Here is a 14,871-nt window from a genome sequence, read left to right as displayed (position 1 = left end):
AAAAGGAGGGACCAACATAGGGCAGCATTCCATATCAGGATGCATCCCATAATGAAGGGATGTCACAAACCCAGCAAAATTCAAGGTTGATGTCTTTAATTCCATCGTTGTTTCTTGCAACCCACACGGAAAGATAATTTAGTTTTAAAAAAAAAATCAAAACACATCAATGTACAGCCAAATTATTCATGTCTCTCCCCGCTCCCTGCTCCCCGACCCTGCCCGAGACAGGGTTTCTCTGTGTAGTCCGTCCAGGCTGTCCTGGAACTAGCCCTATAGACCAAGATGGCCTCAAACTCAGAAATCTGCCTGCCTCTGCCTCCTGATGTTGGGATTAAAGGTGTGGGCCATCACACGTGGCCTTGTATTTTTCTTTAACAAAGGACAGAGGATCTCTTACTGAAATAGTTTTCTCGAGAAGGTGAACTTTTTAAGATCACAGGTTTTGAAGAAGATTTTAATTAAGAACAAAACAAACAAAAGAATCCCAGGAATAGGGCACACACACACACACACACACACACACACACACACACACACACACACACACACACGGCTCAGGTGATGCTAACTGGACCATTTAGTATTCCAATCAGACTCACTGGAATTTAGTATTCCAATTAGTGGTGGCAGGCACCATGAGCTAGAGGGATGCAGACATATTAGGAAAACACAGAATGCCTTAAAAGACAAGGTCTTCCATGCTGGAACAAATCCTTATATAGGGTAAAGGTCTTGAGACATTTTTTTAACAATACCTACTGGGTTTGGTTGTTGGTTCTGTTGTCGTTATTGTGGTGGTGGTGGTGGTAAGATCAAACTCAGGGCCTCTTATATGCTAGGTAGTGTCTGCCATTCAAATAATTTGGAGACAGGATGCCACGAAGTTACTCAGGCTGGCCTCGAACTTGCCTCAGTCTCCTAAGTAGCTGGGATGACAGGCGTGCTCTTCCAGATGCCCCACCCCCACCCCACCCCCAGCTGTCCTTGATGTTTCTTAGGATTTGTCTGAAAAAGTTCTCAAGTTCATCTTTTTGTATATTAAATTAAAACTGGAAAGGTCCAAGGATAAAGTGACCTGGATGGTCTTTGTCTCTCACAAACTCAGAGCAAAAAGTTGTTAATTTGTGGTGGTTGGGGGTGGGGCACGGAACTCTGGTGGAGGTCAGAGGGCAACTTTCAGGGGTTGTTTCTCTCCTCCCACTGTGGGATTCTGGGATTGAACTCACAGGTCACTGGGTCTGAGAGGCAAGCACTTTCATTTGCTGAGCCATTCTGCCAGCCAAGTCATTAACTCTTACTGTTTTCTGGAAAAAAAACAAAAAAACCCAAGAAACCCAACGTCCACAACGGTGAGTAAAAATAATTAGTGACAGGGCTAAACCCACACACAGCAGGAGTGGGCATGCCAGGCACCAGCTCCCCTCCCCACCCCCAGGCCTTCAATCTACTCTTATGATACCCTCATCATGACACACATCTGACTGCCACGCTGATCTCTACTGGAAAACTAGGGATGCTGAAGTCAGCAAGAGAAGAAGCAAAACCAACCCAGTTGGAAATGGCATGTGGCACAGGGCTCTGACTGTGGGCAGAAAAGCTCAGCCACTAGGGCATGGTGGGAACACCCCAGGGGGGACTTGGCACCTGCAGGGACAACAAATGTTCTTTTGTTAGATTGTGAGATCATCAAAGTGAATAACTCATGTGTCTGTGTGTGTACACAAATGAGCAAACACTAAGCTTGAAGAGTCATCAACTTCAGCCACACTTGTCCTTAGGTTTCTGTAACCTCTAGCTAGTAGGCAGGGGTCTACTGAGATCTAGGGGTTTCACTGCATGGACCTATCTGGCTTGTGGTGTGGTCAAAGAGTAAGAACTGTGAGTTTTTCTACTCTTTCTGCACTGATGCATTCAAGTTTTTCTCACCCTCTGCTACTGGCACTCCAGCTAACTGTGTAATAATAAAGCCCTATCAACGTTCCTGTAGAAGAAAAGTGCTGGCACATTATGAGGCTCCACAAGCAACATCAAAGGAAAAGTGCTGACAGGGTCCACAGCACACCCAGGAGCACATTAATATAGCCAGGAGACTTTGTTTAGTTTGATGATGAACTGCCCTGACACGGCGAAAGGAAACAGTCCAGGCCAGTGTTTCCCCCAGTTCTGCCCATGGTGAATCATAACAAACACAGTTATAGTCCAGTACTACACACACACACACACACACACACACACACACACACAGAGGCAATAAAAACTATGAACTAGATAAACATAAGGGGCTGGAGAGATGGCTCAGCGGTTAAGAGCACTGATTGTTCTTCCAGAGGTCCTGAATTCAAATCCCAGCAACCACATGGTGGCTCACAACCATCTGTAATGGGATCTGATGCCCTCTTCTGGTGTGCCTGAAGACAGCTACAGTGTATGCACATAAAAAAATAAGTAAATAGATAAACATAGATATCTGAAGTAAATGTGTCACATGTGTGTCTGTTTTACAGCCTTTTCTGTTACACATTGGTTAAAATCTACTAAATGCCTCCAAGTTACTCCATGGGCCTCGTGGTGTGAAATCACTACTCTGGTTTGATGGGATGAGTCAGGTGACCTGACCCTTCAGTTCTGGCAGTGTATGATTGGAAGTAAAGAACACAGGGAGAAGTGGGTCCTGCCCCTTCCTCCCTGACAGAGGTCCCTAGAGCACTGTCACTGTCCTGCTGCCTTATTCAGCTTCAAGAGTAGACAGCAGGAGCCAGCAGCTGGGAACAACCATGGATCATACACTATGGCTTTCGGGCACTGTGGCCAAAGTATTTATTTGATTTCAGATCAGAGGAAGAGTCTAGAGCAAACTAGCACTAGAGACAGCAAATAAAGGCATCCCCACAGCACAACGCAGAACTGGTGGGCAGAAGAGGAAGAACGAAATGGAACAGTGTGCCATACCTTTTTAGATCTGTTCTGGAGAGCATATCCTCTGTACCAGCCTGTGCGGGGTAAGAGAGGGGAGAGAACAGAAATCATTTTATGTTTCCTGAGAGGACAAAAAGGCATCAGCAACATACACTCACATGCTCTCTCAGCAATCCTCAGCTGGAAACCAAGAGATGACTATCAGTGAACCTAGAATAGTGGTTCTCAACCTGTGGGTGGCAAGTGCTTGGGACCCTTTAACAGGGGTCACCTAAGACCACTGGGAAACACACATATTTACATTACAGTTCATAACAATAACAAAATTACAGTTTTAAAGTAGCAATGGAGATAATTTTATGGGGGAGGGGACCATAACTTGAGAGTCCCAGCACCAGGAAGACTAAGTACCATTTGCCTTAGACTGTGACCTATCCTGTTTCTTACACAGTAAAGATCAATTTTACAGCCATATTCTCTTATTAGCCAGAAGACTTAAAATTTGCACGGAGGAGGCTGAGAGATGACTCAGCAGTTAGGAACACCTGCTGCTCCTGTGGGGGACCTGGCCTGAGCTCCCACATACTGAGATGACAGTTATGCACCATACTCCACACCAAGCTTTAATTCTTCTGTAAAGTTTCACTAAGGTATTTATATAGAGAAATTTTCTCATTTATCATGGACTACACAACTTAAGGAGTCCACAGACAAGTATAAAATGACTAAACACTTGGGTGTTGTTGTTGTTGTTGTTGTTTTTATAGCCATGGCCGCCTAAGACATCAATGTGCTCAGTGGTCATCTTGCCTCGGGAAGCCTACTGTAAACACAGTCATGTAAATAGACACAATCTGTAGTTAGAATTTCAGGCATCTGCCAGTAGGCCTCTAGAGCTCCCTCATATAAGATCAATCAGAAAATAGTCTCATACTCTGTTTTTACATGTTACAAGAAGAACATTGAGCTAATCTATTTGGGTACAGAGTAATGTTTTCACAAATTTTAAATCATCAGTGAAACTCAAAAAAATTAAAGAATTTGCTATATGTTGGAGAGGGGGTGGACAGGTGGGGCTTTGGTATGAATTATAGTCTGCATCATGGTTGAGAAAACACTGGTCTCACTTTAGGAAGCCAATGTGCAAGAAATCAAGTTAAGCTGGAATACACCGACCATTCCTCCCATGACTCAAGGGCTTACGGTCCTCTGTATTCTTGACTCTGCTAATATATGAAAAACAGTTTTGGGCAGATGGCTGGCTTCAACATCACCCTGGATCAAGGGCAGAGCAGGAGGCCACGCTGAGAAAGAGCAGGTGAGGACATTTTTACTTTTCAGGCCCTATAAAACCAAGAAGTCACAAGACAGACTGATCCACTTACCAAGAAGAAGGTAGCTTGCATGTCTATAAATGGAGTTCCACACATCACAAAATTATGCTTCCTAAACAGGTCATCTGGGGGTTGGGAGGGGGGATATCCATATAACCTTCTAAGAGCTTGTCTCTAGAATCACAGTGTATGTATAATTGCTAGGAAAAATGAACAAAATTATGATTCTAGACTTGTCCCAGTGAATACTCATTTTCTTTGGCAGCAGGGACGGTAGGCACCTAGTCAACAGCTGGGAGTTTGATGGTATTAATGTCTGTCAGAGCTCTAAGAATGCAACTACTAATGATTGCTACTAACTCCAAAGGCTATGACCATGGTGCACAGTTGTTTGCAAGCCCTATATTATAAAACTGGGTTGTAATACCAACAAGAACAGTTTTCCTATTATACCTCAACATCTAATATAAAATCATAATTAAAGAGTCTGCAGTTGTCATAGTTTGTATATGCTTGGCCCAGGGAGTGGCACTATTAGAAGGTGTGTCACTGTGGGTATGGGCTTTAAGACCCTCATCCTAGCTGCCTTGATGTCAGTACTCTGCTAGCAGCCTTCAGATGAAGATGTAGCACTCTCAGCTCCTCCTGCACCATGCCTGCCTGGATGCTGCCATGTTTCCACCTTGATAACTGGACTGACCCTCAGAACCTGTAAGCCAGCTCCAATTAAATGTCCTTATAAGAGTTCCCTTGGTCATGGTGTCTGTTCACAGCAGTAAAACCCTAACTAAGGCAGCAGTTAACCTTCAGAACACATTGCAATGCAAACAGACAGTAAAGGGTGTATCAGGAAGTAGTCCTTAGTCTCAGCAGAGAACAGGGAGAATGAAATGGCAGGTATGTTCTTAAATTATCAGGTAATTACAATGAGAACAACAGGCCAGAGGGGGAGTCTGAGCTACATTTTAATGAAATAAATCCCCCAAAAAGTAAATTACAACTACCGTGACAAAATGGGTTGGGCTTCTGGAGTAAGAAATCATTTCAGTGTCTTGAGGACTGCCTCAGTCCAGGATAAAAACATCTCCTCTCATTGGAAACTATCAAAGTTGTTAATTCCATGGGCAAACTGGCTCGGTTTATCTAGCTCTATGTAATCTTCACTGGTCAAGACTCTACCATCTGCCCACTTCATTCACTTGTCCAGGGATGGTGCTGTGTATTTTCTAGCTACCACTTAACAGTGTCCCTACCTGGTTCTTTTTCCTCTGTGGTAGTTCAACAAATATTAACTGTGGAGAAGAGTTGTTATCACATAGATTCATTAAATGAGCAGAGCTGAGAATGCAGTGCTAAGAGCATGCACTCAGGGAGCAGTGTCTGGGGACATGGGTATTTGATTAGATAAGATGATCAAAGACAGATCAGTCTAAGAAACTGAAAGGAACCAGGAGGGCAAAATGACTGGGAAACAAACTTCCCAATAGGAGCAAATCTAATGAGAAGACCATGAGGCAAGAACTCTGCCCAAAGACAGAAAAAGCTCAAAGTGAGAGAGGGTGACTGGGAGCAGGAAGCATAGGTCAGACAGGAGTGTGGGCCACCATCCCGGGCACCCATTAGACTCACCAGGGAAACTTATTTTACTTGGTTCCTGAGCAGCCAGGGTAACTTACTGATGCCTGGGTCACCTCCCCAATATTCTTCATCAAGCTCAGAATTAGTGCTTCTCAAAGGATCCCTGGTGACACTGAATAATTGGCAAAAGTGTCACCCCAGGCAAAAGTATCAAATACCGTGTGAAACCTGAGCCTTAGCCTAAGTACAACAGCAAGGAGGAGGAGAGAAGAATGCTTAACATCATCATGTCCTGTGCAAAACAACAAAAACAAAAACAAAAACCAGACAAACAAAAAAAATTGTTCTGGATGCTACACAGGAATGGACGAAGGGAGGTGAGAAGCAGCAGAAGCAGGGAGGAGACTCGTGGGTACACTGAAAAAAGGGGAAGCAATGAGAAGATGACCAAGGCTATATTTAGAAACAGCTAGAATTGCTCATGGATTCACTAGCAATGGGCAAACAGGGAGGAAGAAAGGGTGTTCGGCTCCTGGGCCTATGCAAGTGATGCATAGAGGTTTCCTACCCTACGATATGGGAAGATTTAAACAGGGAAAGCCTTGGAGAATGGTAGAAGGCACAGGCAGCATACCCTGACCCTTAGGCTTCCCTTCCTGAGCAACTGAGTCCTATAGGTATGACGTGGAACTCTAGCTATGTGTAATGGGGGACGGGAAATCAGAGGGGTCAGACCGGCATGGCAGCTCAGAGCCCAAGTAGGATCACAATGATGAGCATCATTTAATGGTGACCTTGTCACTGAGAGGGAATTGTCTCTGTCAAATACCAGGATATGAAACAAAGGTCAGCCCAGAGAGAATCAGGATGAGAGGGATTAAATCTAGCAAAAAAATGTGACCAGGACCCTGCCTTTTACCACCAGAACCACAGAGGCACAGTAATCCAAACAACATGTGTTAGAAATGAATGGCTAGGGGCTGGGGTTTAGCTCAGCGGGCGAGCTTACCTAGGAAGCAAGGCCCTGGGTTCGATCCCCAGCTCCCGAAAAAAAAAAGAACCAAAAAAAAAAAAAAAAAAAGAAATGAATGGCTATAATGGACCTACCTATATTGGGTTACCAAAATCGGTGAGGCATATATGAGGGGCTAGGTTGTGATCTTCCATAGCAACAGGTTAGTTAATGGGGTGGAAGATGGAAATGCTACTTCTTAGTTGGATAAAAGACTAGAAAGAGTTCTTTGGAAAGAACTGAAATGTCTCAGAAATGAGGAGGAGTTAGAAAGAACTGATGGTTTTCATTACAGACTAGTAAAAATAACTAGGGACAGAGACATGGCTCGGCGTTTAGGTTACAGCGCCTGCCAACAAGTCTGATGACCTCAGTTCAATCTCTAGAACCCACATGATGGAAGGAGGGAACACACTCTGGCATCTTGGCCCCTTACCATCACATACATGCTGGGACACATGCATGCCTAGACAAATAGAGAGGCAGGAGGACAGGCAAGCAGGCAGGCAGGCAGGCAGGCAGGCAGACAGACAGATAGACAGACAGATACACGCAATTTAAAATATAATTTAAAACTTTCTAAGGGGCTGGGGATTTAGCTCAGTGGTAGAGCGCTTACCTAGGAAGCGCAAGACCCTGGGTTCGGTCCCCAGCTCCGAAAAAAAGAACAACAACAACAAAAAAAGAACAAAAAAAAAAAACTTTCTAAATGTTTAAAGTTATATGTCTTTACAACTGGTATAATTTTCAACTGACAAAAATATGGATAACTGCAGGCAAAGGTAAAATTAAAACAACAGGTAACAAGTCTATTTTTATAGTGTGGAGCTGACTGAAGAGGGAGATAAGACAATGTGTATAGGGAAGCTGGGGGTGGGAGGGGTCCTAAGATGGTGTGGAGGTTTGAACACGAATGCCCCCATAGCTCATGAGTTTGAATGTTTCGATTTGCAGTTAGTTGACTATTTGGGCAGGATTAGGAGGTGTGGTCTTGTTGGAGGAAATGTATCACTGAGAGTGGGCTTTGAGGTTTCAAAAGCCCATGCCTGGGCCAGTCAGTCTCAGTCTGTGAATGTGTCTGTCTGTCTCTCTGTCTTTATCTCTGTGTGTCTGTCTCTGTGTCTCTCCCTTCCTCCCTCCCTCCAACTTGTGGATGAGATGTCAGCCCTCAGCCACTGCTCCAGGGCCTGCCTGCTCCCTGTCATGATGGCCATGGACTTACCCACTTAAATTACAAGCAAGTCCCCAGTTCAACGGGGTTTCACCTCCGCCCCCCCCCCAATTAAGTTGCTTTGGCAAAGATATCTCATGACAACAATGGAATGAGTAACTAAGACAAGTAGATTAATTCTGCTTGCATTTCCTGTTGACATGCACTTGTCAAAACTCATTGAATTATATCTTAAATCTAGTGAGTGTTACGGAATTATACCTTTCATTTTAAAAGATACAATTAGATACCACCATATACCCACTAGAATGACTATGGTCAAAAAGACTGACTGTGCCCACAGTTAGCAAGGGTTAGGAGTAACTGGGCCCTTGTGCTTGCTGGTTCTGTCAGCCTGATACAAATCTAGACCTATCTGAGAAGAGAGAATCTTAAGTGAAAAGAGTATCTCTGTAAGATTGGCCCATGGGCAAACCCCTGTGAAATTTTCATGAGGGTGAGCTCAGCTCACTGTGGGTGGTGCCACCCCTGGGCAGGCGGTTCCAAGTTGTGTAAGAAAACAGGCTGCAAAATCCTGTAAACAGTGTTCCTCCATGGCCTCTACAGCGTTCCAGCCACCAAGTCCCTGCCTTGAGTTTCTCTCCTGACTTTTCTTCCACGATGGACAGTGGTGTCTTAACAGAAGATGACATAAATCCTTCCCTCCCCAAGCTGCTTTGGGTCATGGAGTTTGATCACAACATAAACCCCCAACTACAACAATTCTCTTTAACCATGTTGATAATTTCTTTTAAAGTTACACATATCCTACCCTTAGTAATACTCCTATGCCTAGGAATTTACTCAAGGTAAATGGGAACTTACACTTGGAAGAATGCTTTACAAGAACCCTTACTGATTCTTTAATTCTTTCAAGCTGAAGGCGGAATTCAATGAAAGGCACACACAGCAATGTCTAAATGAACAAACCACGGCACGTTTCTGTAACGAGTACTACTCAACAAGACCTAAAAGTTCCCTAGGTAAAACCTTATGAGTGAGTGAAGGAATCCAAACAACTGACATGTATAACGCCACTAACACAGGGTTGGCTAGCAGGTAGAAATAATAATTAGGGGTTGGGATTTAGCTCAGTGGTAGAGCGCTTGCCTAGGAAGCGAGGCCCTGTTCGATCCCAGCTCCGGAAAAAAAAAGAACCAAAAAACCCAAAAAAAAACAAAAACAAAAAAAAAAAAAACAAAAAAAAATAATAATTGGTAATGAGATAAGAACCAATTGGTTGGGGTATTATATGTAAGAGAGAAGCTCGGGACCCTTGGGATGAGGTATACAGGCTTTGTCATCTGATAAGACCTATTCTACTGTGTATCTAGGTGCATTTTGCAGCATATAAATTTTGCCCTGGTATCTGATGTCTTTAGAGGAAAGAGAAAGGAAGAAAAAATTATCTAGTGAGAACTACTCTATGAACTAATCACTCATATGTGGTTGAGAACTTTTATTTGCCACCGCCTCTAAAATGAGTTTGAGTCGGGTATGAAAAATAAGACACCTTTCTCTGTCACTTTTGCCTTGTGTCTCATCAATGACATTATCCATCCTAGTTACTCCCACATGCTCCCAGATTGATTTCGAATGAGTTTGTACTATTCTAGATGTTCCAGTGCGGACCGCAATTCGTTTATTCTATCAGCATGTTAGGAAACCAAGACATGGGGTCTTTCCCCTGCCCTCCTTTTTACTTTATAATGCAAAGGAGGAAAACCAAGAGAGCTCACAGTTACACAGAAACAACATTTCAAGCAGGGATTCACATCAAGAAGGAATAAAAGCCTATGAGCGGACGGAAAGCTGACTTCAGCAGATGAAGGAAAGTGTGGTTGAAAGGATCTCTGAGGAGACCCATCAGGGCTGAGGTTTATACTGCTCATGTGGCCGTTCATTCATTATACATAAAACGCTTCTTGAAGTGGATGCATCATCTTTAAGGAGGAAGGGAACAGATCCATAAACAAGCAACCAAATACAAAGGGTCTTTTAATGGAACTGATGGGAGACTCTGGTTCACAAAAGAGCGTGTTATTAATGTGCTCCAGACTCAGGCAATTACTGGGGAATGCTGAAGACATTTCGGGCATCGAAGAATGGTTCAATGTGTGACTTACAGAATGTTCCTCACAAGCACCATCACAAGATAAGCGTGCTCTCCTGCTCATGCACATATAAAACATCAATAAATTATGTTTATCCTCTCAGAAATGAAAAGCCAGGAAACAGGGAGGGAGCTGCTGTTTATAGCGTCCACATGACACAGGGGGGCAGAGAGGAGGCAGCAGCCACACAGGAGGAGCAGGTGCTAAATCCTGTTGTTTTTCCTTTAACTGTCTCAGGCTAGCTAGCTTAATTAGGGGCCAGAGTCAAAGGTTGCACCCCTGTGGACCAGGTAAACATGTCAGTTTCCAGAGTCAGAACCCAGTGAGCTACCCTTCAAAAACAGAGACCTCCCTGAACCTCTGGGGATCCTGAGCCAGCTGGGTGCCAGCCCTCACAGGATGGAGAAAGTCTCAGTATGAAATCGCTCATTACAGAGGACAGTGGTCCACCTTCGTCCTTGGGGAGCGTCCCTGCTGCCTCCCAGTACCCTGAGTCTCAGCTGTTTACATGGAAAGGCACAGGGCTTTCACGAATAAGCTGCAAAGTTAAAAAAAAATTCAAAGGATGTAATAATAATACCAGAGGTCAATGCCATTCTGTTGCTTCTTTGCTCAGGATAAATCCATCAGCCTTTTGATAAGCAAGGACGACAATGGAAGCTTGAGTTTGAAGGATTCAAAGCACCTGAAAGCTAACAGCTACATAAAAATAAATATGCAATCTGCATAGGTAACACAGGGTTGTTTGTTTGTTTGTTTGTTTTCCCCTTACATCAAGCTGCCACCATGCCTTGCTGTGAGGACAGCAAACTGGACACTCAGAACTCAGTCTTTCAGATGAGGCAACCTTAGTCCTGGACCTGATCAACATGAGAAATACACATGCTATCTGATCAAGAAACACTATTGCTTTCTACTTTAATTCCATTTTTGTTTTGAGACAGGGCATCATTTAGCTTAGGCTGGCTTAAAACTTGATATGTAGCCTAGGATAGCCCCGAACTCCTGAGCGTCCTGCTTTGGCTTCCTGGAATTGCAGGCATGCTCCGTCAAACCCAGCTTCAACTTTCTTCTTTTAATTTAATTTAGTTAATTAAATTTGTTTTGACAATTTCATGCATGGATATAATGGATCACTTTTGCTCACTTTTTACTTTTTATCATTTTTAATTATATATGTGTTGTGTGTACATGTAGGTCTATGAATGTGAATACAGGGGTCCAAAGGTCAGAGGCATTAGTTCCCTTGTAGCTGCACTTCCATTTCTGAAGCCACCTGATGTGGGTACCCAGAAGCAAACGTGTATCCTCTGGAAGAGCAGTAAGTGTTTTAAGCCACCGAGCCATCTCTTTAGCCTCTTCAACATTTATTTTAAAGTTAAAAAGAATTCTTGTTTGCAGAGCCTGGCATGCATCAGACACTCAGGAAACATCTGGTGGTTATGTTAACGACAACACAAAGTCTCTTTGGCCTCGGTTAAACTATTGGAAGGAGTGTGAAATAAAGTCTGTACCTGCAAACCACACAAATGTAATGTGAGAGTGGGTAGAGCTGGCAGGACTGTCAGCGACAAAGTCTTGCTTCCCTCACTAATAGAACATGCTGGGCTCTGGAAGTCACTACCAGTCTAATACCATAAAGCATCACTCTCTTAAAAGCCATTCTTCAATAAGATCGCATTCACACACACCCTTGCTTTTATGGCCATTCCAGTATAAACTGTAACTCTGGCTATAAACACCAAGAAGATTTTTTTTTCTGCTTACCTAGAACAGAGGGTAATGGAAATCAGAAATCTCTATTTTCTACTAAAAGTAACTCCATAGACAAGCAGAGAGATCTGCTCCAGATGTTAGGATACCTCCAGAAGGAGAGCCAAGTCACAGTGAACAGACAAAAGGTGACACATCCAAATGTGTCCAGTGTCAGAAAAGGGACATGCCTTGCCTTGGGGGCCATCACAGAACTGTTCCAGGTGGATCAACGTGTTCACTCTGATTTCCATGTCCTTAATCCTTAAGTGAATCTTGGTCCACTTGGGGACCCGCTCTGTACAAATCATTTTTTTCTTTTTTTACAAAAGGCGAACGGCCCGGCAATCAAGGGCACGGGCAGAGTACCAGGAGCTTGTCCTACTACTCCGTGCCTCTTTCCCATCCCTTGATCTAGGCAACATCCCTGGAGAGCAAAATCAGCTGGGCAGGTTGCTGCTGGGAGCATCCCTTTGAGGCATTCCAGAAACTTCTTTTGTTTCCAGGTTCTCTTGTCTCTGTAGATTCACAGGCAACTGCCCAAATGGGTCAATGCCAAGTCCTTGTGCATGGTGGCGAATGGAATGAGGGTACTACTCAGGAAAGAGTTGTAAATTCTCCATCAGAAGGCTGGACAGACACCTGTGTCCAAATAACATATGTTAGGATGTATTTCAGGAGCATATTCAAACCATATCTTGAAAGAAAAAATAGAAGGCATTCTCCATTGTAGAAGGCTTCATCTAAAGGCTGGGGGATAGCTCAGTTAGTAAAGTCCTTCCCACACAAGCATGATGACCTAAGATCCCTCCTGAGCATCCATGTGAAATGCTGGCAGTGTACCAGTGTACACTTATACTATCAACACTGGCAGAAGACAGGAGGTAGCCAGCCAGCCAGCCCACCAGCCAGCTTAGCCTAACTGGTTAGTCTCATATCCCAGCGGATATCCTGTCTCAACAAAGGTGGGCATTGATAGAAGTTGCCGCCTTCTTTCAAATGTATGTGTGCAATTATACCTCCCCCCGCCACATACCACATGCTTCTCCACATGCACACACACACCCACACCCAACCCACACTTGAAATCCACGTTCGTTCTGAGAGAAGACATTTCAATGGCTCTAACATCTAATTAAGGTCTCTCTCTCCTAAACACACTCCTACTACCACACGCTGTCTTTATAAAAACACAGTTCAGGAAAGGATGTTCCCAGAGGTGTGATTGATGACAAGCTGCACTGAGGATAAAGGTCAAGCAGATGTGGGAATCGACCACGCCTGCATGCACCCTCATCAAAACACCATAATGCCTGACCTGCTTCTCAAGCCATAGCCAAAAGTGTGCATGGAGAGCTTGTCGTCAGATTCCAAGCTGCTGGGCTCAGTGCCATTTATTTGGAAAGGCAGCTGTTTCTATGACTAGGTCACGGTGACAGTGTGGATTAAGAATTATAACAAACCTCCCAGGATCTTGACAAAGATGGCAATAGAAGTGTTACAGATATATGGAGGAATCTAATGCACCTTTCATCTAGTAAATTTGAAGCACGTGTGTGTGTGTGTGTGTGTGTGTGTGTGTGTGTGTGTATGCACTCATGCTTTTTGTTGTACAAATTGAACATTCCTTTAAAAAATCCAAAATGCAAGGCTCTAAAATTCAAAACTTGTTGGACTCTAGAATGAAGTCATAAGTAAAAAAAATTACACTCCAGACCATGGGACAGGTTCCACTCAAAAGGTAGATACACTAAAAGAAATACTCTATAAAATTACCTTCAGGTTTTGTGTAAAAGGTATATATGACACACAAATGAATTTTGTGTTCTCAATTGGGTTCCCAGAATGTTTTATGATATGTATGTAGTATGGAAATAAAACAAAAAATTAAAGCAAAATCCTCTGCTTCTAAGAGTTCTAGCTAAAGGACGCTCAGCCTGCATATGAGAACGGACTTTCTGATTTGGGTGGCGTTACACTGGCCTTGTTCCATACAAAAGTGACATGTAAAGAAAGGGAAGCCTTGAATGTCCACCCTTCTTACTCCTTTCAAAGTTCCAGGGCTGCCCCCGTCCCTAACTCCTGTCCAAATATTTATGTTAGCTCTGAGTCTTTAAAACTTACTTTGAATACAGAGCTTCACTCTGTGATTGCCTCTCAGAGTCCAGAACACCTTTGAGACATCATTTTACTTGGCGATCTTAGAGTCCCTACTAATATCAGCCATCTGTGCTCCTGAGAACGTGAATGGTTTATAGAACCAATAAATAGTCAATCAATGGATATGAACTCGGCACAGAAAGCCAAGGCCAGAAGTACAGCAGGTCCTGGGCTCGAAGCCATGTATAGTCACATAGATTAATTACAGGAAAGAAACACTCTGTGGTGACTAGAAGCTGACACCTTACGCTTATAATGTACTACTCATATTTTTCAATGCACTGCTCTCTAATTGATCACTTCCAAGTCAATGAGTCGCTGGAACATTTGAGACACTGTGACAGCTGAAGAGCCTTGTCCAGGGACACTTAACTCAGCCGAGAGTGAACTCCCTAATCTAACACAGTCTTCCATCGGTCTCTTCCCTCTGTGCTCTCAGCAACATCACCGTCTTCTCCCCATAGTGAGCGTCTGGCTATTTTTGTATTTACTTTCTTGTCTTCTCTGTCTGTCTAGGCAAACACTACAAGAGGCAGCAGCTGGCTGGTTTATCATTCATTGGACCAGAGGTGACATCTCCTGTGCTTAAATGTACTGGGCACATGGTAGGTGTGGAGCAGGTGTGGCTAAAAATTACAAGGTGACTGTAGCTGAGGGCCCAGTGTCTCTGTCCACATTCTCACAGATCTGGGGCAGAAAAGAACATTTATGGGGGAGGATGCGTGCTTTGTACCTTCCAGGGTCTAAGAAGCAAAGCAGCAGCACCAACGATAGGCAGACAGGTGCCGAAGA

The 14,871-nt window shown here is 43.8% G+C and overlaps 1 protein-coding gene across 1 annotated transcript in view; it reads right to left on the bottom strand.

Annotated features, from left to right (window-relative positions):
• Positions 1-14,871, bottom strand: part of Dock5 (dedicator of cytokinesis 5) — a 179,610-nt gene that overhangs the window by 109,331 nt on the left and 55,408 nt on the right. The window contains 1 exon segment of the mRNA XM_032918230.1: positions 2,953-2,993. Within this exon segment, the coding sequence (XP_032774121.1) occupies positions 2,953-2,993 (41 nt within the window).

This window comes from Rattus rattus, chromosome 12, assembly GCF_011064425.1.
Source record: "Rattus rattus isolate New Zealand chromosome 12, Rrattus_CSIRO_v1, whole genome shotgun sequence".
In the NCBI taxonomy this organism is placed as follows: Eukaryota; Metazoa; Chordata; class Mammalia; order Rodentia; family Muridae; genus Rattus; species Rattus rattus.
This window is presented reverse-complemented; position numbering and strand designations above follow the sequence as displayed.